Raw genomic sequence first — 27,462 nt, forward strand, 5'->3', positions numbered from 1 at the left:
GATCATAAGTGATCTGATAATCCTCGACTCCACTTTCCTGCTTTTTCCACATAACACTGGATTGCCATACTAACTAAAAATCTGTATCTCAGCCTTGAATATACTTAACGACCCAGCCTCTGGAGTAAAGAATTCCACAGATTCTCTACCCTCAGAAGAAATTCCTCCTCATCTCTGGCTTAAATGGGCGACCCCTTACTCTGAGATTATGCCCTCTGGTCCTAGACTCTCCCATAAGGGGAAACAACCTCTAAGCATTTACCCTGTCAAGCCCCCTAAGAATCTTATATGTTTCAATAAGGTCACCTCTCATTCTTCAAAACTCCAATGAGTACAGGCCCAACCTACTCAAACTCTCATCGTAAGAAAATTCCTCCACACCCAGGATCAACCTAGTGAACCTTCTGTGGACTGCCTCCAATGCCAGTTTTTCTTTCCTTAGATAAGGGGACCAAAACTGTTCACAGTATTCTAGGTGTGGTCTAACTAGTGCCTTGTATAGCTTTAGTAAGACTTCCCTATTTTTATATTCCATTCCCTTTGAAGTAAAGGTCATCATTCCATTTGCCTTACCTATTACCTGCTGAACTTGTATGCTAGCTTTTTATGATTCATGCATGAGGACCCCCAAATCCCCCTATGCTGCAGCTTTCTGCAGTCTTTCTCTATGTAAATAATATTCAGCTTCTCTATTCTTCCTGCCAAAGTGCATAACCTCACATTTTCCCACGTTATACTCCATCTGCCAAGTTTTTGCCCACTCACTTAACCTGTCTATATCGCTCTGTAGATTCTTTGTGTCATTCTCACCACTTGCCTACCCACCTATTTTTGTGTCATCCGCAAACTTGACAATAGGACATTCACTTCCCTCCTCCAAGCAATTAATATATATTGTAAATAATTGTGGCCCCAGCACTGATCCCTGTGGCACTCCATTAGTTAAAGGTTGCCATCCCAAAAATACCCCCCGCCCACCGAGGGTTTCAGATCTGGCTTCAGTGGTTTCTAAGGTTCCAAGGGATCTTTAAATATTCAGTTCAATGTTTTGTTTTCCATCCCTCTCCAAAGTCCTTGAACATGTTGTCATCTCTTAAATTTGGTTCCAGCTTTCCCAGAACGCCATGTTTGAATCCCTCCAATCGAGTTTTTGCCCTACCACAGTACCGAAATGGCTCTTACCAAAATCACCAATAACATTCTACGTGACTGTGACGAAGGTAAATTTTCTCTCCCCGTCCTTCTCAACCTGTCTGCAGCCTTTGACATGGTTGACCACACCAGTCCCTTTCTACTGTCTTCCAGCTGAGTGGGGCTGCTTTCACATGGTTCCCTTCTTATCTATCTAATCACAGCTAAAGAATCACTTGCAATGGCTTCTCTTCCTGATCCTGCACCATTACCTCTGGTGTCCCCCAAGGATCAATCCTTGGTCCCCTCCTATTTATTATCTATGTGCTGCCCTATGGCGACATCATCTGAACGTTGTTAGTTTCGCATGTACGTGGATGACACCTACTCTACCTCCCCGCCATCTCTCTTGACTCCTCCACTGTTGCGAAATTATCAGACTGCTTATCTGACAGAGTACTGGATGAGCAGAAATTTCCTCTAATTAGATATTGGGAAGACTGAAGTCATTGTTTTCGGTCCTCATTTCAAACTCCGCTCCCTTACTACTGACTCGATCCCTCTCCGTGGCAACAGTTTGAGATTAAGCCAGTCTGTTGACAATCTTGGTGTCACATTTGATCCTGAGGTGAGCTTCCGACCTAGTATTCGTGCAATCTCTAAGACCGTCTGTTTCCACCTTTGTAACATTGTTTGCCTTCTCCACAGCTCATCTGCTGAAACCCTCATCCATGCCTTCGATACCTCTAGACTCAACTATTTCAATACATTCCTAGATGGTCCTCCACATTCTACCCTCTGTAAACTTGAGGTCATCCAAAACTCTGCTGCCCATGTCTTAACATGCAGCAAGTCGGTTCCCCATCGTCCTTGTAATCGTTGACCTACATTGGCTCCTGGTGAAGCAATGTCTTGATTTTAAAATTCTCATCCTTGTTTTCAAATCCCTCTGGTACCACATCCCTTTGAGATATCGGTGCTCTTCTAATTCCTGCCTTTTGTGCATTCCCAATCATAATTACTCCACCATTGGTGGCCTAGACCCCAAGGTCTGAAGTTTCTCCCTACAGCTGTCTCTCAAACTTGATTTGCCTTCTTTAAGACACTCTTCTTAAAACCTACCTCTTTAATCAAGCTTATGGCCATCTGACCTAATGTCTCTTTATGTGGCTCAGTGTCATATTTTGTTTTATAATGCTCCTGTGAAGCACCTTGGGGCATTTCGAGATGTTAATGGTGCTATATAAATATAAGTTGTTGTCGGCATTTCAACTTTATATGGTAAAGCATAGAGGCATTATTGAGGTGCAAGAGAATTGTTACACAGGGCATGTCCAAATTGAATCATAGAATGTAATATATTGATAGATGTATATTTTAATCTCTGTATTGTCATGGAAATTATTTCTAGAATGTCAGTTGATTTTAATGGTTCTGAATTTTTCTGCTAATGATCATCATTTTGTACTTTTAGGGAAAACATCATTGGAGGGAGGATCAGCCCGGATGTCTATCTTTATTCTTCTTTCTACCTTCTTCTCGGCTGCTTTTATTATGTACCTAGTATACAGGAATTTCCCAGAGCTTGATGAGTAAGTATTTGTAAAATTGAAAGGAAACCTACTTCTTCCAAGCAACCTGCATGTATCATGTTAAAATGCCTCAAGAATTTCATGCAATTAATTACTTTATGCAATGTATGCTGTTTCCATAAGCAAGTACAGCAATCCTTAAGTGCCACAAAAAGCAAGAAAATAAATTACAGTAGATTGTATTTATTTTTGTTGAGATGCAACTGGTTAACAGCACACTAGAATGTCCCTCTTCAAGCAGTAGCATTGTATCTTTAATGTAAAATCTGTATAGGCAAACAGTGTATTTTATCCAAAACTAAGTCTATTTGTCTGTTTAAACAATGCGCTATTGCAATAAGTCTACAGAATCTACTTAAAAAGAATTTCTATGAATCACAGAAAACAGAACTTGTGATAGAAACTGGAGAAATATCTCCTGATTAAAGGCAGGGTGAATTCACGAGCAAAATACATGAATAGAGGATAGTTACACAGGGATAATATATGTAAAATAAATCCCAATCATTTACAGTTCTGTGTTTTCTAGTTTGATCACTGGGGTACTTAGCCAGAGCGGAGATGCTTGGTTGGGAATAGTGGTGTCACTGTTTGCAGCCAAAAGAAATTTTAACTGAATAATGAAATGAGCATCTATTAATGGCTGTATAATGTGAAATCCATTATTTAGATACACCAAGATCCTTGAAAGAATATTCATGAGCATTTCTCATGTAACTTTATTCCAATATGTAGGTCATCTTCGTGTTGAATCCTCTGGCAGCCTTCTGTCTGGTGAGACGATGGTTTATGCCTTGGTGGTCAACTCTGCGCTAAACATCACCTGGTGGGCTCAGACGTCCCATTCTGGTATTGCAGTCTCTGCCACACTTGCTGCAGATGAAGGCAGTGGCCTGAGACGGTGCGAGATTCACTGGCCTCAGTTTTCTCTGGGCCCTCTTCTCAGCCAGGTGGGCTTTCTGATTCTCCTTGTCTCTTCCAACGCCCCTCCGAAGAGTCACTCCCCAGAGGTCTGGCCATCAGCTGCTATCTTCGAGTTGTCTGTGCCAATGTCACCCATCTTCACATCTCGTTTGCAGGTGTCCTTGTAGTGAAGGTATGGATGTCCAGTAGGCCATGACTCACTGGCCAGTTCACCGTACAGAGGGCCTTTGGGCATATGACCAATATTCATCCGATGAACATGACTGAGGCACGACAGATGTCAATGGCTTAGTAATGAGTGTATATTGTCTGAATTAACATGCTCCAGGATCTCTGAGTTGGTGACCTTGTCCTGCCAAGAGATGCCAAGGATATGTCTGAGACACTGAAGGCGGAAACTGTTCAGCCTTTTCTCCTTCTGGGTCTCACCACTGTTGAGGAGTACACTGAGGACGCAGGTTTGGTACACTTGCAATTTGGTGTTCTCTGTTGTTTCACAATCTTATTTAGCTTGGACATAACAGCTACAGCTTTTGCAATGCACGTATTGATTTCAGCATGAAGTAACAGATTGCTAATGATTGTGGATCCTAGATATATAAAGCCATCAACAACTTCCTGTATCACATTATCGATGCTAATTCATGATCATATTGTAATGTCCTGGACCATGACATTTGTTTTCCTGATGCTGATAGTCAAAGCAAACTCCTTTCAGGCGTGAGAGAGTCTGACCATTTGCCACTGAAGGTGTTCCTCGGTATGGATTGCTATTGCAGCATCATCAGCATAGAACAGCTCTCTGAGGACTTAGCACAATTTTGTCTTGGATCGTGTCAGATGCAGTGCGAACAAGATTAGTATTAAGGCTGCATCATAAGGAAAACCATCATCCTCTGCAAGAATTGTTTAAGATCAGATGATGTAGCTCCTTTGATAGCTCAATGGGTAATTGTACCACCTTAGACTAATAACGTCTCAGCTTGGATTCTTGATTTGTGCGGAGTTCTGGCAGCTCTGATTACTGCTGTCAACCTTAGTATGCCAAGGAGGATAAAAATCGACCTGGCATTCATCTCCTGATTTCCATTCAATGACCCCTGCTGGCAAGGTTCTTTGAATGTTGGATGAGAACAATCACTCCTAAGGTTATGATGTTCCCACAATTAAGTGGCTTATTTTTGAAGTTCAATCATGACAAATGGTCAAGAAGGAGAGTTACCAGAGAGCTATCAGCTATATTGGAACAACACCCCAGGATGAAATATTCAATAATGTCCAACTGTTTGTATACTCCTGTATTTTAGCACTTATCCTTCATTTATTCTGGTTCTTAAGTGATGCATTTTCAGTCGCACATATTCTCAACAACATTCTCCATATGAATTTAGCAAGTATCTATGTTTATGTTGAAAATTAAATTCTGAAAAATCAGAAAGTTAATTAAATTCAATTAACTAATCCTACACTGGTTCTGTCCTGAAACATTACCTTTAATTCCTTGTCCCCATCTTCAAATCCCTCAATGACCATGCACTACTCTATCTCTGCAAATTTCGGCCTTGAATTCATGTCCACAATCATCAGTCTTCCAAACCTGTATTTTTGGTGCAATCTCTGCCCCTACCTTTGGTGATAGACCCAAAATCCTATCATTTTAAAAATCCTGTCCAAAACCTTTTGTCTTCTGTTTCTTTATTTTTAAAAGCTTTCCTGAAATCTTTATTTTTCAAAAAACCTTTGGTCACCTGCCCTAATTTTCACACTGTGAATCAATGCTGGCTCATATATATGTATATATATTTTTTCTTTCCTCTCCCTTCCTTTGTAATACCCCTTTGGAATGTTTTCTATGCTAAAGACAATATATAAATTAATTATAGAATCATACAGTACAGAGGGGACCATTTGGCCCATGGTGTCTGTGTCAACACTTTGAAAGAGCTATCGACTTAGCTCTACTCCATTGCAATGGTGGAGGCTGTTTGTTTGACTGGTTACTTAGAATTGGGTCTGCTCATATTGAAGGCAGTGTCCCTTTCAATTCCCCACTGTCTCAACCCCCCCGCTCCCCCACCCAACACCAACACCCCATATATCTCCATCACTATCAATCAAATGCAACAAAGATTATTCATAGATGTGATTCAAAGAATATAGTGTGAGAAGCTGGACCATCAAACAGAAAAAGGATGTACTATGGGAAATCTTCTAAAAACAAAAATGTATTCTTATAAAAAATGTTATTTTCTGTCAAGAAATGGCATTCAAATAATGTTTGCTGCAAAGCTGCTCATTAACCTTGTCATTCTGCTTTTTGATCTTGTAGAGAGGAGCAAAAGACCATTGTAATTCCTAAAGACATGGACGATGCCAAGGCATTGGGAAAGGTTCTTTCCAAATACAAGGACACCTACTATGTACAAGTATTAGTAGCGTACTTTACCACATATATTTTGTATCCTTTTACTTGTGATCAGCATTATGTTTGCATAATAAAAAGGTGGAGCACTATATTAAATAGATGCACAACTCAAAAAAAATTAGAAATGTCCTTGTATCCTATGTACTATGGAAGACTGCTTGGGTTTATGCTCACATAATGTGCTCTTGATTTTGCTGGTGCTACTTGTGGAGGCATAAAACAGATGTGAGACAGATACACACAAGGAAGGAAGGAAAAATCAAAAGAGAGTCAACCTGTGCTTCATCTGTAATTCTTGGCATTAGACTAAAGTAGTTATGGCGAAGCCCCCAATGCTAGGGAGTAATTGTGAAGGGAACTGAAAGCAGGCAAAAAAAAATACATGTAAATGGCTTGGAAAAAATATAGTGTATCTCCTGTTCACATTGCCCTCTGTATAAAAGTAAGATGACTTCACTTTACAGATGAAGGCTGCAGAATGTTCGAAAAACACATTTCACTGTTATTATTAGCTAGACTTCATGCAGATTAGCATAGGGACCTTTGAGTGATTAATAGACAACGTCAGTAGAACATTTTTGTTTTGCCTCCTTGATGGAAATTATGGTAGATCCATTAGCTCAGCTTATGAGGTTACCTTTTACAAAAGACTGCAGGAGCAGGGTGGATATTAGTACTTTTCTGGTTTAATATTGCATGGAACATATTTATTTACTTTGCCTTTGAAGAATGTCTCCTGTGTTTTAACTTGTATATACAGCATAATATTTGCTGGAGAGTGTTTTCCCTGTTGGAGATATGCCATCCTCATGCAGGATAAAATGATTGTGTTGTCCACTTTGTCTCCATTATTCATGTATGAGCCTGCAGACTGAATATTAGTATGCTACTTGACTGCAAACAACCACATGCACGCTTTCGGCAGGAGTTGCTATAAAATGAGCAAAGGCTGTAATAATGGCTGATTTCATTTTCTCCTGAAGCCATGGCACTGACACCAATTGTAGCACCCTGTTGCCAACTGACAAATCAGTTAAATCAACACCGACCAAAGAGTGAGTTTCGTCTGAATTCTGGTGGTGTAGCTTTTTTCCCCTGGTATAATGGTAACAACTTACAATTGTAGAATGGTCATAGAGTGCTGTTAAATAAAATTTGACACCAAGCCACAGGAGATATTGGAATAGGTGACCAAAATCTTGGTCGAAGAGGTAGGTATAAGGAGCACTTTAAAGAAGGAAAGAGGACAAGAGAGGTTTGGGGATGGTTTCCAGAATTCACAGCTAGGCAGCTAATGGCATCGTTGCCGATGGTGGAGTGATGAAAATCAGGAATGGACAAGAGTCTAAAATTGCAGGAGGGCAGAATTCTCTGAGGGTTGTAGGGTTGAGGGAGGTTACAGAAATAGGGATATGTAAGACCATGGAGGAATTTGAAAACAAGAATTGAGAGTTTTTAAATTGACAGACAAAAATTGCCAGACTGAGTGTAAATGTCAGTCAGTGTGTACAGAGGTGGTGGTTGAATGAGACTTGGTGAGAGTTATGATATGGGCAGCAGAAATTTGAAGAGCTCATTTATGGAGGGTGCAGAGTGGTTGGATGGCTGGAGAACATTGGAATAGTTGAATCTAGAGGTAACAAAGGCATGGATAAAGGTTTCAACAGCAGATGAGCTGAGGTGAGGAGAAGATGGACAATGTTAAAGAGGTGGAAGTAGGCAGCTGTGATGATAGAGAGGATGGGTCGGAAGCTTATCTCTGGGTCAAATAGGACGCTAAAGTTGGACAAAGTCTGATTCAGCCTCAGACAGTTGCCAGGGAGAGGGATGCAGGCAGTGCCTGGGGAACAAGGTTTGTGGTTGGGACCAAAGAGAATGACTTTAGCCTTCCCAATATTTAATTGGAGGAAATTTTCTGCTCATCCAACACTAGATGTTGGTGTGACAAATGAGAGGCAGTGGAGGGACTGAAAGGGTGTGATGGTAGAGCTGGGTGTTGCCAACATAGATATGGAGCAACACATCCTCCTTGTTTGACAATTGGAGTTTGTTTTGTCATTACTCTTGCTGAGTTTCAAATCTTTCAGTGCAAACTTTACTTTCCCTCTGGGGAACACTACTATATGTTTCTCACACACTGTTTGTGTAAAAAAGTGAGTTAAAATGTAGTTAATCATTTCAGATATATTTGCTTGTAGGAATGAGTGTAAGTAGAGAAGTACAGGACAGTCTTGGTACCAAACCTCTTCCCTTAAACTGGAAGAAAAAAAGGAAATAATTAGCAATGATGTAGCACCTTTCATGACCCCAGGATGTCCCAAAGTGCTTTACAGCCAATAAATTTATTTTGAAGTATAGCTGCTGTCTTAATATAGGGAAATATTGCAGCCAATTTATGGACAGTAACATCCCACAAATGACAAGGAGATAATGAATCTGTTTCAGTGATGTTGGATGAGGCACAAATATTGGCCAGGACTATGGGGAGAACTCTGCCATAAAATCTTTTACATTTACCTGGAAGGGCTGAGAAGAGCTTGGTTTAATGTTTTATCCAAAAAACTGCATCTCAAACAGTTCAGGACTCCCTCAGCTTGGACAGTGTGTTCCAGTCTCTGGAGTGGCAATTGAACCCACAAGCTTCTGCCTCCAAGGCAAGAGTACTACCACTAAACCAGCGCTGACAATTTTCAAGTGCTTGTTTTTGATTCTCACCCTACCCCTTAGATGATGTGTCAGGTTCACTGTTTAAAGCATGCTACCACGGGGAGTACTGATTGGTGACCAGTTGTTTTCTCTATAGAGAAAGGAGAACTGCTCTCCGACCAACTGGTAGAGGATGACACAGGAAGACTCGAAGCGGGCAAGGCAGTGACTGCTTTGTAAAGATCTAACCATAACGCAGTTCTCACTCTACAAATATCAGCAAATTGTTTGAGGCACAAGGAGATCTATTTTTCCTTTATCTTGAGCTTCTCCCACTCATTGTCTACAAATTCATTGATTACTTTGAGATTCTCAAACATTATTAAAATCTTTTAATTTAACTGTCTCCACTTCATGATAAGGTTGTGATTAGCTGTTTAAGTTGCATGCCTAATGTTAACTTGTGATTTGTTCAATGTTCAGGTCATTGTTCCAATATCATCACATGACTAAAACACTGATATTGAGAACAGGGAACCTTTTGTGATTGTTTGTTCTTGTTGATATGGCGAACATTTAAGAATACATTAGTGGCAGTTGCAGGATATTTAAAATGACAGGATACGTGATATAGTGCAGCTGCGTGAATTTAAGATCTTGTTGCACAGCATACCATATTTTGCATCACAATAATCCTTGACCATACTCTCTCCAGTTTACAGACTTTTGCCATACCAGGTTCCATATTTCTTAGCATCCTTTCAGGGTTCCTGTACCCATTCCCGTTAGCCCTGTTCCTCGTCTGTCTGGTAAGCTGATAAGAAAATAGAATAAATTAATTGTTGCTAACATGGAACGAAAACCTGTTCTCACATGCTAGAACTGTATAAAACACTAGATAGACCGCAGCTAGAGTACAGTGTATGGATTTAGACACCACATTACATTCACACCAGAGAGGCTACAGAGAATATTTCTGGGAATAGAGGCTTTTTGCTAAGAGAAAACTGTGGATAGGTGAAGGTTTTCTTGGGAACATAGGAGGCTGAGGGGAGATTTATTCATGACAATCATATTTTAATAGCCTCTAGCTTTGGTTTCCTCCACAAGTCTACCCTATGAAGCATTTCCATAATTTTAAAAGATCTCTATCAGGTCACCATTCAGTCTTCTCTTTTGTAGTGAAAAGAGTCCCCAGCCTGTTCAGCCTCTCAGGACAGGCATAACTTCTCAGTTTTGGTATCATTCCAGTAAATCACACCTTCTCCATTGCCTCTGTATTTTTAAAAATAATATGGGGACCACAGCTGTTCACAGTACTCCAAGTTTTTTTTATTCATTTATGGGATGTGGGCGTTTTTTGCCCATCCCTAATTGCCCTTGAGAAGGTGGTGGTGAGCTGCTGCCTTGAACCGCTGCAATCCCTGTGGTGTAGGTACACCCACAGTGCTGTTAGGGAGGGAGTTCCAGGATTTTGACCCAGCAACAGTGAAGGAACAGCGATATAGTTCCAAGTCAGGGTGGTGAGTGGACTGGAGGGCAACTTCCAGATGGTGGTGTTCCCATGTATTGCTAACCTTGTCTTTCTAGATGATAGTGGTTGTGGGTTTGGAAGATGCTGCCTAAGGAGCCTTGGTGAGTTTCTGCAGTGCATCTTGTAGATGGTACACACTGCTGCCACTGTTCGTCAGTGATGGAGGGAGTGAATGTTTGTGGAAGGGCTGCCAATCAAAGGCTGCTTTGTCCTGGATGGTGTCAAGCTTCTTGGGTGCTGTTGGAGCTGCACTCATCCAGGCAAGAGGAGAGTATTCCATCACACTCCTGACTTGTGCCTTGTAGATGGTGTACAGGCTTTGGGGAGTCAGGAGGTGAGTTGCTCGTCGCAGCTTCTAGCTTCTGACCTGCTCTTGTAGCCACAGTATTTATATGGCTAGTCCAGTTCAATTTCTGGTCAATGGTAACCCCAGGATGTTGATAGTGGGGTATTCAGTGATGGTAATGCCATTGAATGTCAAGGAGCGATGGTTGGGTTCTCTCTTGTTGGAGATGGTCATTGCATGGCACTTGTGTGGCGTGAATGTTACTTGCCATTTGTCTGCCCAAACCTGGATATTGTCCAGGTCTTGCTGAATTTGGACATGCAAATCTTCAGTATCTGATGAGTCATGAATGGTGCTGAACATTGTGCAAACATCAGTAAACATCCCCACCTCTGACCTTATGATGGAAGGAAGGTCATTGCTGAAGCAGCTGAAGATGGTTGGACCCAAGGCACTGCCCTGAGGAACTCATGCAGTGATGTCCTGGAACTAAGATGATTGACCTCCAACAACCACAAACATCTTCCTTTGTGCAGGTATGATTCGAACCAGTGCAGAGTTTCCCCCCTGATTATCATTGACTCCAGTTTTGCCAGGGCTTCTTGATGCCACACTCAGTCAAATGCTGCCTTGATGTCAAGGGCAGTCACTCTCACCTCACATCTGGAGTTCAGCTCTTTTGTCCATGTTTGACCTACCTAAGATTGTATACAAGGTTAACACAACATCTCTGCTTTTCAGCCCAAGAAGTGAACCCCAGTGCTTTGTTTGTTTTTTGAATGGCCTTTTAATATATGTTGCTGCTTTAGTGATTTGTTATCAGTACCCCCAGATTCCCCTACTCCTTACCTCTGAGCTGTATGTTAAATATAGTTATTTGTCTCTTTATGGTGCATAGCTACACACCACCTCTCTGGTCTATACAGGAAAGCTATCTAGGACGATGTTTCTTCTCTTTCCTGCACTTGACTTCTGTTGTAAAGGCAGTGACTCATGGAGTATGATTCCAAAAGTACAGTTTGCCCCAAGTAGTCACTTTTCATTTGTGAACAGAAACAATTAGCTTTGAAAAGTGATTTAATTGCACTGTGTGAAATCATAACTAAACCCAGTTGTTTCCTTGTGCAAAGTTCACTTGTGCAAAGTTCACTAGTGCATTTTCCAACAGGAAATGGTGATTAAGAATGATAATCCTGATTATTTTCCCATCTTTTCCATTCCCAGGGCACTGAGGCCGATTGTAATTCTCTGGCCATTTCCATGGCTGAGAGCCAATGCTGAACAGACAGGAGATCAAAAGTTATGTGGGACTTTCTTGGTCTGCATGACCTATAAACATGGCTTCCCAGCAGCTGCTTTTAAGTAGAGTTGGGCAATTTAACTTTTCACTTGTAGCCAGCAAGATGTACACTTCAGAAACTGACAGGGGCAGTATAGATTCCATACATTATAAAAGCAGTTTGTGCACCAGTGGTTACTTTTTTTTAAAGAGAGACTTTTTGTCTTTTGCTAAATCTCTCCTTTCTGATTATTCCCTGTTAACTGTCGCAGTTCTTAATCTACCTTTTTGAGGATTTTTTTATGCTCAGATTTGCAGCTAGAATTTATTTTGATTATTTAGATATACTACTATTGATGAAACTGGCAAAGTTCAGGCAGAATAATTTGGCAAATAATGAAATTAAGCCCAAACCATAAGAGGATTAGAGATCTTGAAAATGCTGTATGCTTATATAACTTTTTCCTGCTTTAACATTATGCGTTTAATGCTTTAAGAAAAAAGTATTTGTATGTCTCCTCTATATTCCATGTATTACGATTTAGGGTAGCAGTTCAATCTCAAAGCTTGCTTTATAAAATATGTTTAATTTCTGCAATTTTTAAATATTTGCTCTCTTGTAGAGAGTTGGCATGAACACAGGCTGAATGGCCTCCTATACTTCGTGTAACTAATTAGTACAGAGAAATTCATTCTGGGATTTGTGACTTGGTTTGCTAGAGGGGAGGGATGGGAATATCTTGCCCAAGAGCCAGCAAAACAGTTTCAAAGCACTAAAAGAAAAGCAAAATACTGCGGATGCTAGAAATCTGAAACACAAAAATTGCTGGAAAACCTCAGCAGGTCTGACAGCATCTGTGGAGAGAAAGACTGAGTTAACGTTTTGAATCTATATGACTTCTTCAGAATGAAAGAGAAGTATAAATGTGGTGAAATATATACTGTTTATATATACTGTTTAAGGGAGGTGGGACAGGTGAAGCTGAATTGAAGGCCTGTGATAGGTGGAGGCAAAGGAGAGGTTGCAAAAGATGTCATAAACAAAAGGTCGAAGGGGTGTTGTTAGTGGTGATACTGGCTAAAGGAGGTGCTAATGGTGACATTAAGAGTGGAAAGCAGGATGAGCAAGTGATAGATGACCCTAATGGGGTCTGGGGAGGTGAAATTGTGGGGAGAAAAGATCAAAATAGGCTAAAAGGTGGGGATAAAACAATGAATGGAAATAAATTTTAAAAATAATAATTGAAATAGGTGGGGGAAAAAAATATATAAAAATTAAAAAATAAATTTTGAAAAAAGGGGATCAAAAAAGGGTGAGGATGGAGGAGAGAGTTCATGATCTGAAGTTGTTGAACTCAATGTTAAGTCCGGGAGGCTGTAAAGTGCCTAATCGGAAGATGAGGTGCTGTTCCTCCAGTTTGCGTTGAGCTTCACTGGAACTAATCAAAGTTCTAATTCAAAGGACTAATTGGCCTACTCCCGTTCCTATGTTCCTAAATGCTTTCTGTAGTGAAGGCAAGTTGACATCAATTTGAGTTGTAAGTAGCGAAATGTAATCACATTGTGAAGTAACCGTTTTTTGAAATTATTAATTCAATATGGATTCTGTTTTTTTTGTCCAATCATTGCAGTGTTCTGGGCTTGGAGCTTCCTTCTGCTACATGCTTTCATATTTAGTTGGACGACCGGTTGTTCATAAATACTTGACAGACAGGGCAACAAAATGGTCACAACAGGTAACATAACTCTAATTTTCAGTGATTTATACTTGAGAGGTTCCACTGTGAGTGAAGTTAAATAATGTGAAGTTTAAAAGAAAAATGCTAAATAATGTAGCAACTGAAGCTTGATTTTAGAGTGATTTTATAATGCCAGATGCTGTTCTCGAGGCTTTAATTTATGTTGTGGGGCATTTTGTTTAGCATATACTCGATCTTCTAAAAGCACTTGACTTGCACAGCTGTATCTAAAGTCATTGTTTGGCATCTTATCTGGGTTGCTGTATTCCCCACTGACTGATAGATATAGATGTACAGGCCAGTGAACTAAAGAAATATATTATTATCCTTTACTAAGCAGGCATGAGTGTTAGCTATTCAATCCCCTCAACCAAAAACTTAAAAAGCAAAATACTGTTGATGCTGAAAATCTGAAACAGAAACAAAATGCTAGAAGCACACAACAAGTCAGTCAGCATTGATGGAGAAAACACGCAAGTTTACATTTCAGGTTTGGACCCTTCAAATTGAAAAAAATGGGGAGAAATTATGTTCTAAAACAACTAAACGTAGAGTGGAATCAGGCCCAAAATAATGTGGCAGATCATTTCAGTTCTGAAGAAGGGACTACATCCAAAATGGAAACTTGCCTGTTCCCACCAACAGATGCTGACGGACCTGCTGTGTTTTTTGAACATTTTCTATTTTTGTTTCATGGTTGTTTCCCTTGAGCATTAATCCTGTTGACTTTTTAGTGTGCATTGCCTTGTTTACTTTGCTGACAACCTCAGGGCTGCCATTCCAGGCTAAATTAATGGAAAATTAATGTCAACATTTATTCATGGTGATGAGATAGCGATACCAAAATGCATCTTTTATTTAGTTTAACTGAGAGATTATTGGAAATTAATTTGCTTTTGTTTAATATGTTTGACTAATGCTATTTTAATCAGTATTTTTAAGATGCAAAAAAAACCAATGACAGGAAAACCTTCAAATTTGGAAAGAATATTTGCTATGAATGTTCATGCCTAGTAAATTTCAGTCAGACAACAGAATTTATTGTTTTGATCTCCATTTGAGGCAGACTGCATCTACATAAATTGTTTTTTCTTGATCTTTAATGGAGAGTTGTTAAATGTGTTATAGGATGTTCCCCTAATCTCAAAGTTACAAATTGAAATCCCAAGTTAGGGTAGTAAGATGGTGCTAAATGTTGGAGCTCTAACATTAAATGACAGAAGTAAATCTGCTACCTGATCTGAATGACCTGTACAAGGGAGGTATAATAAAAATTACAACATCTCAAGCAATGAGGGAAGATTAAAGTGTGAGTCATGACTGATGGTCTCTAGGGCCTCCTTTCAGAAGGTTGGCGGGAGACAATAGTGGCGTTCTGGAATAGGCTGGCTTTCTATCCTCTTAAACGCAGCCAGTGGGACTGAGGATAAGGATAGGTTAAAAAGAAAATTACTTCAAAGGACAGTATTAAAAGAAAATTGCAATATCGAGTGATATTTGAAGTTATCTGTCAGCACTAGGTCAAATACCATTTCTGAGGTTGGAAGGAAAGAGAGGAGGAAAATTTAGAGTCTTGCCCTGCAGTAGCATGTTGGAGCAGTAAGCTACGGGCTCATTCCAGATACTTTACATGACCAATGGCCACTGTTGCCCTAGTTATTGTAGGTGAAAGGGAATGCACATAATATGGAAGTTTCCTCAAGGAAATAAAATGGATGCGTGAAATTATTTGGTTATACTTTCATGTGTTTTCCAGTGATGTGTCATCAGGGGAGGTCACCAGTTCACCTATCGTGACATGAGCAAATATATAGCTGGTATATTGAGAATGTAGTCTATCAAAGGTGTCACTAGTCAGTGATGCTTTGTTCTGTGTGTAGTGTGGCAATGTCATATAACTTAAATCTGTTATAGACTTGTTAATGCAGTTATCTTTAAAGAAGGGAGTTCAAGAAAAGTATTCATGTCTGAATGTAGTGGACTGCAAATTGTTCACATTTTGCCTAATTTGCATTTTGTTTTTATGAACATTTTCTTGCAGGTTGACAAGCACAGGGAGCATCTTATAAATTATATCATTTTCTTGAGAATAACACCTTTCCTGCCGAACTGGTTCATTAACATTACCAGCCCTGTAATAAATGTACCTCTGGGTGTCTTTTTCGTTGGCACATTTTTAGGTAAGTCTGTGTTTTCATCGTGAGTCATTTTCTAAAATCCCATTAATTCAATTTTGAAGTAAGAATGCTAAATCTTGTTTTTTTTGAGGGGGGGGTAGTTATTAAGTTATGCAACTCAATCTACTGCACATTTCTGGTATTAATTTGCTGTCTTCCTATTGAATGCTTAAACCCACACCCTGTGAGTTATTTAATGACTGCCAACCTACCACGTGGAGAACAAAGGTAACCTTTCTTTAGATTTGAGATGGCCCTAAAGGGAAACGTGATGATGGAAGATTTAAACCATATTCTCCATGACGGAGGGTGGAATTTTCCATTCTGGAGACTGCAGTGGCGGGCGGGAAAGTCAGCATGATTCCTGCTGGGTGGCAGGGCAGGTAGACATGTGCGATCTTCCACTTTTCAGCTCATTAATTATGCATCCATGAGGAGCGAGTAGAATCTCGTGGAGGGGTAGGCAGGAAGTCGTCTGTCTTGCCGTTACCTCATGGGGTCAACGGTCCTGGCGCATATTTAAAGGGCACCCAGACAGATATTCACATATTGCAGACCAGGAGCTCTCAACTACTCCTCCAGAGTCCTTGCGTCCTCACTTGTACTGGAGAATCTGGCAGACCACATCCCAGGACATATGAGGGCACTTCCGGCATTGCCTTTCACTTGTCTGTAGATAGGAGCATCACTGGTGATACACCATGGTCGTGCCATTGTTCACCATTGCAGTGGAGCATGTTCACCAGCCTCTTGACCTTCTCAAGGTCCCGTTACCTCTTGCTGCTCAGGCCCTTGCTCCTCCTGGCTCCCTGTGCCAACCTGCAATGGGCCCTTCTTCTCCTCATCTGGATGAGAACCATTACCAAGTCAGCGTTGCCAGCATCCTGCATCATTGACGTCTCAGTGGATGCCTGAACGAATTGAAGTGATACACTAAGTGAGCACATCTTTTACAGGTTTTTCTCCATCTCAAAGCCAGCTGGCAAGTGCTTAGTCCTTCACCAGGCTTCCATCTAGACATGGCATCCCCCTCCCACTACTCCCAGGTAAAGGACACCCTGGAGGACCAGAGGTAGATATTCCTTGCGTTCATACGTGAATGAGTATGGAGACTTTGCTCTTTGATAGGGTAATGAGACCCATGTGCAAGAAGCCTCAAGCGGACATTTTTTCCGCTTGTCTTCACTACCCTCGAAGCTCTATAGAGAGACCATTGCCTTGGCAGCATTGAAAGACTAACCGCATGACCATTCAATGGGAGGATGGAGGTTTGGAGCCGCAAATTGACTGCCCTCCACCAGCCGTGCCCCTTGGAGGCTTTCCGCTTCCCTCCCTCCGTCCCTGCCTCTGACTGCAGCCAATGGAAAATGGCACAGAATGAATGCAGCTCTACACCTTACTGGGACCTTAATGTTATGAGACCCATTTAGTCAGGAACAAACCTGCTGTAATACAGGCTTCACCATAGATAGGAGAACACATGAGCATCTTTGACATCCAGTTACTTCATAATTATTAGGGTGTTCCTTTAGTAAGCCACGTGCTGACCTTGAACTCCACCTACCCGAAAAGATTCTCCTCCCACCTCGAAGGATCGCACTGACTGACTGCATGGTCAAGGTCAGTTGGGAAAAATGGTGCCCGCACCTTTCAAACTTGTGCTACCACCTTCTACCCTCCCCCTGTCACCCACCAACTTCTCTCCAGTCACCATCGACCCACTCAATGTCACCATTCCTCTTCCCCACTGTCACCCTGGACCCTATCATGATCTACCTCCACATGCCTTTCCTCTCCTGAGAACCGACACCCATTACCGTCCCCATGCCCACCCTGACCCTGCCGCCTCTAGGCGTCCAAACCACCTGTCTATTCCCCCTCTGACTACCTCGCACACCCCTGCCAAATGAGACCTTCATCTACCAGACTTTCACCCTAGACCTGTCGCCCTACCACATCCCACTCCTCTCTCTGACTGACTGTTCCCTCCTATCAGTTCCAATGAGTTCTCCCAACTTTAACGCTCCAACTCCTCTGAGTTCTCTCCCTCCACCCCCCCCCAACAGACTCCACCGTTGATGCCACCCTCTCAAGATGCTCCCCTCTCCCTGGACATTCTCAGCACCACTTCCCCGGACACCCTCCCTACTCCCCCACTCTTCCCCGGAAAGACTGCCTCCACTGTCCAACCTTTGCTCCACTCTTCCACTCTTTCCCCCACCACCAACTCCCCTCTCCAGCCTTTGTCTGCCTCCCTTGTCCAGCCTTGGTGCAGCATTTGATAACTTCACTCATATTGAGTGCCGTTATGCGAGGTCCCCAGGAAGGAGAAAGCAACATCTACGGATTCCAAAGTCGTGGAAGAGGTGAGTTAGCCTGGTGCATGCCACTTATACATAGTCGTAAACTGAGCATTCTAAATTCTAGCTGGCGGGGAACTTAATTTAGAGGGGGAGCTTATTTCCGGTGAGGTGGCCTTTTAGTGAATGTGCATGTGATGCTAATGCATGTAAATAGGGTTCCCAACATTGTTCGTCGGGAAGCTCGACCCACTTTTAACCTGCCTTGAAAGTTAGGAGAACACAATTCCAACAGTTTATCCCACCATCAGGAAACAATTTGGTGGGAGGCAAAAAATCTAAGTGCCCCCCGTCTGCCATGATGGGAGTGGAAAATTTTGCCCAGACTCACCCAGTCTGTGTTTCTAGTGGTTGTGTTGATTATTAACTCACCACCCTAGTTCACTGATAAAATTTGGATGGATAGACCTGCAGCTAGTGTCCTAACTGGGAGGCTGGTCCTGGCTAGAAAAACAGCAGAAACCTTGCCAATATGATGTAGCTTAAACACCTGCAGCATCCCTGAACAGCTGTGAGACCCCTGAGACTTGGTGTTTGCACCAGAGTTTTCTGGACTAAGTATGTGGAATATCTCCAGGGGAAAGAGTGTATACTCTGTATTGCCCAAACAGAAATTCTATTGGCATGGATTTCTCAGTAGCTTGGTTTGGAGATTCTTGAGTATGATTGGGGTTGCATGTCAGTTATCTGGGTGAACAAAAAGAAAATGATTTGGGGTATTAAGGATAGGGGTATAGAGTACATGATTAAGCATGTAATCAATTTACATAGAACAGTAGTTAGGTCAGAGAGTACTATATGCAGCTTTGCATATGCTGTTATCGAAGGAACATTAAAACTATAGAGACTGTTCAGCGTAGATTCACCATGATGATGCCAGGGGTGGGAAATTATAGTTATTTGGAGAGCTTTTAGATATTAGGACTATTTATACTGGAGGAGAGAAAGTCAAGAAGAGATTTAATTGAGCATTTTAAAATTATGAAGTGCTTAAACGGAATGAATAGAGAAAGACCAATTCCTGTGGTTGGAAACCCCATCTACTTTCTCAACTCTTATGCTTTATCTGTCTTTTCTAATCGTTCTTGGGACGTGAGTGACACTGGCATGGCCGGCAATTATTGCCCATCCATAAGTGCCCTTGAAAAGTGGTGAGCTGTCTTCCTGAACTGCTGCAGTCCATTTGATGTAGGTATAACCACAGTGATGTTCGGAAGGGAGTTCCAGGATTTTGACCCACTGACTGTGTAGGAATATAGTTCCAAGTCAGGATGATATGTGACTTGGAGGGGTACCTGCAGGTGGTGGTGTTTCCATGCATCTGCTGCCCTTGTCCTTCTCGGTAGTACAGGTCATGGGCTTGGAAGGTGCTGTCGAAAGAGCTTTGGTTTGTTGCTGCAGTGCATCTTGTAGATGGTACACGCTGCTGCCACTGCGTTGGTGGTGGATGGGATGCCAATCAAGTGGGCTACTTTGTCCCGGATGGTATCAAGCTTTTTGAGTGTTGCACTCATCCAGGCAAGTGAACAGTATTCCATGAAACACCTGGTTGTGCCTTGTAGATGGTAGACAGGCTTTGAGGAGTTAGGCAGTGAGTTACTTGTCACAGAATTCCCAGCCCCTTTAGCCACAGTATTTATATAGCTCAGTTAACTGGTTCAGTTAAATTTCTGGTCAATGGTAATTTATCCAGGATGATGATGATGGGGGAATTAGCAATGGCATTGCTTTTGCCCATCAAGGGGGAATGATTGGATTCTCCCTTGTTGAAAATGGTAATTGCCTGACAATTGTGTGGTGCAAATGTTACTTGCCACTTATTCGGCGAAGCCTGTATAGTTGTTGCTGTATGTGGATGTGGGCAGGACTGCAGAGCTTTAATCTGATCTGTTGGCTATGGGATAGCTTGGATCTGTGTGTAGCATGCTGCTTCTGCTGTCTAGCATGCATGTAGCCCTGTGTTGTAGTTTCACCAGGTTGGCATCTAATCTTTTAGGTATGCCTGGTGCTACTCCTGGCATGTTCTTCTACACTCTTCATTGAACCAGGGTTGGTCTCCTGGCTTGATGATAATGGTAGAGTGAGGGATATGCTGAGCCATGAGGTTACGTGATGTGGTTGTTGAATACAATTCTGCTGCTGATGACTGATAGCACTCATGGATAACCAGAATTGATCTGCTAGATCTGTTCAGAGTCTATTCCATTTAGCACGTTGGTAGTGCTGCACAACAGAGGATGTTCTCAGTGTGAAGACAGTCTTCATCTCCACGTGGACTGTGGAGTGGTCATTTCTACCAATACTGTCATGGATAGATGCATCTACAACAGGTAGATTGGTGAGGACAGGGTCAAGTATGCTTTCCTCCTTGTTGATTCCGTCAACATCTACTGGCAGCTGTGTCCTTAGAGCTTGGTCAGTAGGAGTGCTACTGAGGCACACTTGGTGATGGGCATTGAAGTCCCAAACACTATGTCCATGCTATTCTTCCAAGTGGTGGTCAACATGGAGGAGCACTGATTCATCAGCTGAGAGAGGATGGTAGATGGTCATCAACAGGAAATTTCCTTATCCATGTTTGACCTGATGTCATAAGACTTCATGGGACCCAGAATCCCATGAGCCTCTCCGTTACACCTGTATGCCACAATGCAGCCGTGTCTGGTGGGCCTGTCCGGCTTCTGGTACAGGATGGTGGTATCCAGGGATGGTAATGGAGATGTCTGGGACACTGGCTGTAAGGTATGTTTCGGTGAGTATGACCATGTCAGGCTGTTTGTTGACTAGTCTGTGGGACACCGCCCCAATTTTGGCAGTCCCAGATGTTAGTGAGAAGGACTTTGCAGAGTTATCTGGGCACAGTGTTCTTTTGTCATTTCCCATTCCTAGGTTTATGCCACGTGGTCCGACCAGTTTTATTCTTTTTTGACTTTTCTGTAGTGGTTTGATACAACTGAGTGGCTTGCTAGGACATTTCAGAGGGCAGTTAAGAGTCAACCATATTGCTATGGATTTGGGGGCAATTGTAGGCCAGAGCAGGTAAGGACACCAGGTTTTCTCCCCTGAAGGACAGCAGTGAACTGTGGAAGGAAAGCAGTGAGCAGTGAATGGGTTTTTACAAGAATCTAGTAGTTTTCATGATCATTATTAATGAGACCAGTATTTTATTCCAGATTTATTAATTAAATTTAAATTCTCCCAGCTTCTGTGGTTGGATGTGAACTCGGAGCATTTTTATGGGCCTCTGGATTACTGGTTCAGTAACATTAACGCTCTACTACTGTCCAAGCGTGATCTGTTCTGTGTCAAGACCAAATTCAAATTGAGAATTTTCCTTGTCAATTTTATCACAAGTTTAATCTTTGCCTCCTTCTTCTATTTTGAATCCCTCCTCTTCCTCTTTGGCTTCCTAAATGTTCCAGCCATTATCAATGCAAACTTCAGGAACAGTATCGCATAGAACACATAGGAGTTACAACACAGAATCAGGCTATTTGGCCCAGCCAACCCCTGTTAACATTTATCCTCCATAAGAACAGTAGATCTAATCACATCTAATCAATCTGTTGTGTTCCCATGTCAATTCAACCCCTTACCTTTCATTTACTTATTCAATCAAAGCTTGAATGTTGACCATTTCGGCCTTAACCAGTAACCCAAGAGTGAATTCCACATCCTCACCATTCTCCATGTAAAGTCTTTTCTCCTGCACATTGTTTTAAACCTAATGCGCTTAATCTTTTAATAGTCCTTGATTTGCAACTTCTTGGTTACTGATACTGTCTACTATGCCATTTTTTTGATCATTTTAAACAACCCTAACATTGTTCTATAACCTGTCACTCAAACTAAGAAAATGACTCAATTTTCAAAGTCTCTGTTTGTACAGTATTCATATTTCCTCATACTGGCAGGAGCCTTGTGAACCTGCATCATTCCCTCTAAAGCCTGAATATTCATCCTATCATCTGAAACCAAAGTCACAGGATTCTTAGACACTTATGGTTTTATATAGGCTCCTTACCTCTTGGTTTTTGTATTCTGTACCTTTTGATAATGGAATTCTAAGTTTTTATTAACTCAGCCTTATCAACCTGAGATGCTGCCTTTAATCTCATAGACGTCTACAGCACAGAAGGAGGCCCGTCATGTTCGTGCCAATCAACAAAGATCTGACTACACTAATCCCATTTTCCAGCACTTGGCCCATAGCCCTGGAGGCTATGGCAACGCAAGTGAATATCTAAATACTTCTTAAATGTTACGAGAGTTTCTGACTCAACCACCCTTTCAGGCAGTGAGTTCCAGACTCCCACCATCCTCTGGGGAAACAATTTCTCCTCAACTCCCCTCTTAGCCTTTTGCCTTTTACCCTGAATCTATGCCCCCTGGTTAGTGACCTCTGTACTAATGGAAAAAGTGCCTTCCTATCCACCCTATCTATGCCCCTCATAACCCTGTTAATGCCCTGTGAATCTGTACTCCCAAATCCCTTTGCTCTTCTGCAGCACTGAACCTGATTCCATTCAGTATATCATTTTTTCCACCTCAAGAATCTGCCACACTTTAGCTCAATTTCCCCATTTATCAATATGCTTTTTGCAGCCACCTTTGGTCATCTGGGGAATGAATTGTGCCTCATATTTTGACAACCTACAAATTTCAACAATACTTCTAGGTCCAAATCAAAATCATTGTACACTGAACTTAAGTGCCACTGGAACAGAAGCTCATTTTGTTTCTTCCAGGAATCCTGTATTGACCTCCAACTGTTGTACGCCCTTGGGATTGCTTTAATCAGCACACACCAAGGATTGAACCTGTTCTGTATGATATAATATAACATCACAATATATTTACTCACTAGGCTATTCAAGTTTTTTGTATTTGTTCCATGTCATGAAGTGTATTTAGTTTGAACTTATTCATTACTCAAATGTTGAGTTGGGAACAACCTAACAGCTCTCTGTCCTGTTTATCCCTTTGAGAAAACTAATTTTTGTAATATTACTGATGGTGTGGTTAATTGAATCATATTATCATAAATTGGAGCAGGTGTAGGCTATTCATTCCTTGAGCCTGCTCCGCCATTCAATATGATCATGGCTAATTTTCTGCTTCAACTCCACTTTCCTGTCTACTCCCCAAACCTCATGATTTCCTGAGGGACCAAACATCTATCTGTCTCAGCCTTGAATATACTCAACGATGAAGCATCCACAACTCTGGGGTAGAGAATCCCAAAGATCTACAACCCTTCTGAGTGAAGTATTTTTCCACATCTTGGTCCTAAATAACCCCTTATCCTGAGATTGTGCCTCCATGTTCTGGATTCCCCAGCTACAGGAAACAACCTCTAGGTATCTACCCAGACAAACCTCTCCAAATTCTTGTATGTTTCAATAGATCACCTCTTATGCTCTCTAGAATTGAGGAGAATAAGCCCAATTTACTTGACCTTTCATCAAAGGATAACCTTCTCATTCTAGGAACCAACCTTTGCTGTACTGCCAAGGCATATACATTGTTCCTTAGATATAGGAATCAAAACTACATACAGTACTCCAGAAGTGGTCTCACCAAAGCCCTATACAATTGCTGCAAGACTTCTTGTTCTAGAATCTAGATAATTTTGGAAAGTCATAACCAGCATATCTACTACCTCTACAGCTCCCTCTTTTAGAACCCTAGAATGCAGGCCATTAAGTACTGGGAATTTATCGGCTTTTAGCCCCTTAAGTTTCTCCAACTTTTTTTCTGCTGATATTAATTACTTTGCCCTCCTCACTCTCTTATTAGCCCCTTGCTTACCCTCTCTTTCTGGTATGTAATTTGTGTCTTCTAAAGTGAAGATAGATACAAAATAGCTGTTCATTGTCTCTCTACAATTTCCTTATTCCCCAGAGTTTCTTCTGTCTTTGCCTCTTAAGGGGCCAACTTTAGCTATTCACTTTATATACCTGTACTCAAAAGCTCTTACAATATTTTTATATTCTGGCTAGTTTACTATCATTCTATTTTTTCCCTTTTTTAATCAACTTTCTGTTTACCCTTTGCTGGATCCTCAGGCTTACTACTCTTCATAATATTATAAGCCTCTTCTTTTATCCTAATGCCACCCGTGCCATGCCAACTTCCCTAGTGAGCCATGGATGGAGCTTTCTCTCCTGAGTTTATCTTTTTTTAATGGCATGTATTTTTGTTGAACATTTTGAATTGTTTCTTTAAATGTTCCCCACTGTTGATGTACCACCATATCTTTTGGTCTGTTTACTTAATCAGCCTAAGCCAGATCATCGCTCCACACCTATGTAATCGACTTTAAGTTTAAGATTCTTGTTTTGGGCTTGAGTATATGATTCTCAAACTTAATATGGAATTCAACTGTACTATGATCACTTTTTTCCAGAGAATCTTGTACTATGAGATTACTAATTAACCTTGTTTCATTACACAATACTACATTTAAAAAAACTTTATTCCCAGCTGGTCCCACATGATTTGTTCTAGGAAACTGTCGCAAGAGCATTCTACAAACTCATCTTCCAAGTTACTTTTGCCAATTTGATTAATCCAGTCTACCTGAGGCATAAAGACTGTCATGATTATTACATTGCCTTTGTAACAAGCTCCAATTATTTCTTGCTTAAAGCTCTGTGCAAAGGTATAACTGCTGTTAGGGTGCCTTTAAGATCCTCCAACAATTGGTTTCTAATCTTTGTTGTTCCTAATCTCCACCCATAATGATTCTACTTCTTAATCTCCTGAGCTAAGATCCTTTCTTACTACTGTCCTTATGTCATCCTTTATTATCAGGCCACTCCTCCTTTTCCATTTTGACTGTCTTTTTGAAATGTTGCATACCCTGGAATATTTATTTCTAAACCTTGGTCACCTTGTAACCACATCTCTGTAATGGCGATTAGATCAAACGTTTTATCTCTGTGTCACTAATTTTCCCATCTTGTTACAGATGCCCTTTAGGAAAAAATATCTTTCAAATATCAAAGGTCCTATGTGATGATCAGGCTGCTTTTCAAGTTTCAAAGAGGGTTTTATTGGAATGGGTACCGCAGACCTGCTGTTTGTTTTATTGGATGATGGAGGTGGTTTTGTGTCTGATGCCAAGTCCTATCAAAGTTGCATGTGGATCTAAATTAGGATAAAGCAAAACCGAAATTGTAGAACCTGGGTGATTAACAGGATTTTAATAACCAGTGTCACAGTTAAATTGACTCTAATGTTTTATCAAATTTTTTTCCAGTGCATAAATATGAACTTTTGTTTTATCTAAACTGTGACATTGATAAGCTAGTAAATTTGTATTAAGTATAACTGTCACAGATTTTTCTGTCAGCAGTCTTGCAGAAAGTAACCTCTGTGGTGTGGATTTCACCTTTTCCAATGTTAGTTTAATTTTGGCACCAACTATAGGGGATCTCTGACATCCAACAACAGTGATGTTAATACCAAGCAGGCTAAGGAGCCAATCACAATAGTGAATTCTCAAAGCTAATTAGAAAGTGACAAGTGGGTTTTATTGTTTGCTTTTTATAACATTACAGAAATAAAGATTGGAACATACACATGCAGAATCAAAACTTTACAAAAAGAAATTTATGATTAAAAATCTATGGATTTTTTAGCATGAGATGGAGAATTGTGATATTCTACATATATAAAATTAGTTTATCATGGCTAGAGAGGTTGGTCAGCACTATTTATAACTTAGTATGGCATTAAAAATTCAGTTACACCTCATTCGAAAAGGTGCAACTTTTTCAAGGGTAATTTGATAGTAGGACTAATAGCATAAAAGGTGGATGTTCATTTCAGTGATCTTTTTAAATCAATTTTCACCTGTGAAGACTTTAACAGCGTATCCTGTGGAGGAGCGGGAATCACTGACCGCAACTTCTGGATTTCCACATTTAACTGGGCATGTCAGGACACCAGAGCTCACTGTCAGTTTTGCAATGTAGTGGCAGTGAACGCTGACAGTTTTGCATCATAAAGACTGTAAAATCCAGGCCTATATGTCAGTTCATCTTTATTAAACCTGCCCATAGGATCAGGCCTGACTTCTCTCTGGAAGAGAAAAATTCAACCGTTTTAAATGCTGCTGTATGAAAATATGAGCTTGTAAGATTGAACGGTAGTTAATGCTGCTAAGTTTAAAGATGCTTCTTGCTGTTTGTTGTGAGCTCATGTTTTAAAATAAGCATTTAAAATTGTTGTGTTTTATACATTTTTTCTCTTGCACTGCATCCCATAATAGAAGAGTTGGGTAAGATTATTATTTGTTTAAATGTCTACACATTTGTAGACATTTGTGCATGCATACATCTTACACATGTGTAAAAGCACCTTTCTATTGGCATCAGGAAATAGTGTGCATTTAAAAAATTACTATTGCCACAGTTTTAGTCTAACTCTAGCAACTTGGTTCTCCCCCTTACCTTCCTGATCCCTCCCTGCTCTAGTTTGCTCCTCTTTTTGAAGGTTGATTTGTGTTGGCTACAGTTCCATCCCCACCCAAACTCCTCACACAGCTATACTTTGTTTATGAGCAGTGGCAATATCTGTGTAGAACATGAACATGCTCAATCTTGTCCTTGCTTAACATCTCTGCTCCCTACTTACTGGTCCAGTGAGATTATCTGATTCAGTACAGATCAGGAATCAAACCTAGGATCTTCTGGTCTGTATGGCTAAATACTTATCCTTTTGAACAACATACACTCATTACTAAGCCAACAGCATCTTTGCTGACTTGGCCGTGTTTGTTGGATGGATGATGGCTATATACCCAAAGACCATCTGTACAGTGAACTGGCTACTGTGTTATAACCTGCTGGACATCCATAAATCTGCCACAAGGGCACCCACAAGCGAGATATGAAGATGGCGGACATTAACACAAACAACCTAGAGTCAGTCACTGACGGCCGTGACCTCTGGAGGCTGGCTGTCTGGAGGGGCTTTGTAAGAAAAACGGAAAGTTCAGCTGGCTGGGAAGAGAGCCCAGAGAAAAGAGAGGCAAATCTGGCACCTCCTCAGGCCACTGTGTTCATCTGCAGCAAATATGGCAGGGACTGTCAGGCTGGAGTGGGACTCCTGAGCCCTACCTGCAATGTTTAACAGAGTTAACCACCAAGGTACAAATCATTGTTTCACGAGATGGAAACCTGCCAAAGAATTACCCTTCTGTATGTTAGTCAAGCAACCTCACCAATTTGCTTTATTATCAGTCCCATCACTGTTCTTTTCCATTGTAAAACTTCCATTGAATGAATCAGGAGCCTTTTTGAAGCTTCTGTGTTAGTGATGATCCAGAATCTGGTAATTTTTCATGTTAAGGCAGTGGTT

At 41.1% G+C, this 27,462-nt stretch overlaps 1 protein-coding gene across 2 annotated transcripts in view; it reads left to right on the forward strand.

Annotated features, from left to right (window-relative positions):
* Positions 1-27,462, forward strand: part of tmem41b (transmembrane protein 41B) — a 45,278-nt gene that overhangs the window by 12,057 nt on the left and 5,759 nt on the right. Inside the window, exons 2-6 of one of the 2 annotated variants that reach the window (XM_078549180.1) lie at positions 2,606-2,723; positions 5,977-6,105; positions 9,434-9,527; positions 13,449-13,553; positions 15,598-15,736. In XM_078549180.1, the coding sequence (XP_078405306.1) occupies positions 2,606-2,723; positions 5,977-6,105; positions 9,434-9,527; positions 13,449-13,553; positions 15,598-15,736 (585 nt within the window). The remainder of the gene's footprint in view (positions 1-2,605; positions 2,724-5,976; positions 6,106-9,433; positions 9,528-13,448; positions 13,554-15,597; positions 15,737-27,462) is intronic. The other variant, XM_078549181.1, reaches the window with a different exon arrangement.

The sequence above is a fragment of the Cetorhinus maximus genome, chromosome 9 (assembly GCF_964194155.1).
Source record: "Cetorhinus maximus chromosome 9, sCetMax3.hap1.1, whole genome shotgun sequence".
In the NCBI taxonomy this organism is placed as follows: Eukaryota; Metazoa; Chordata; class Chondrichthyes; order Lamniformes; family Cetorhinidae; genus Cetorhinus; species Cetorhinus maximus.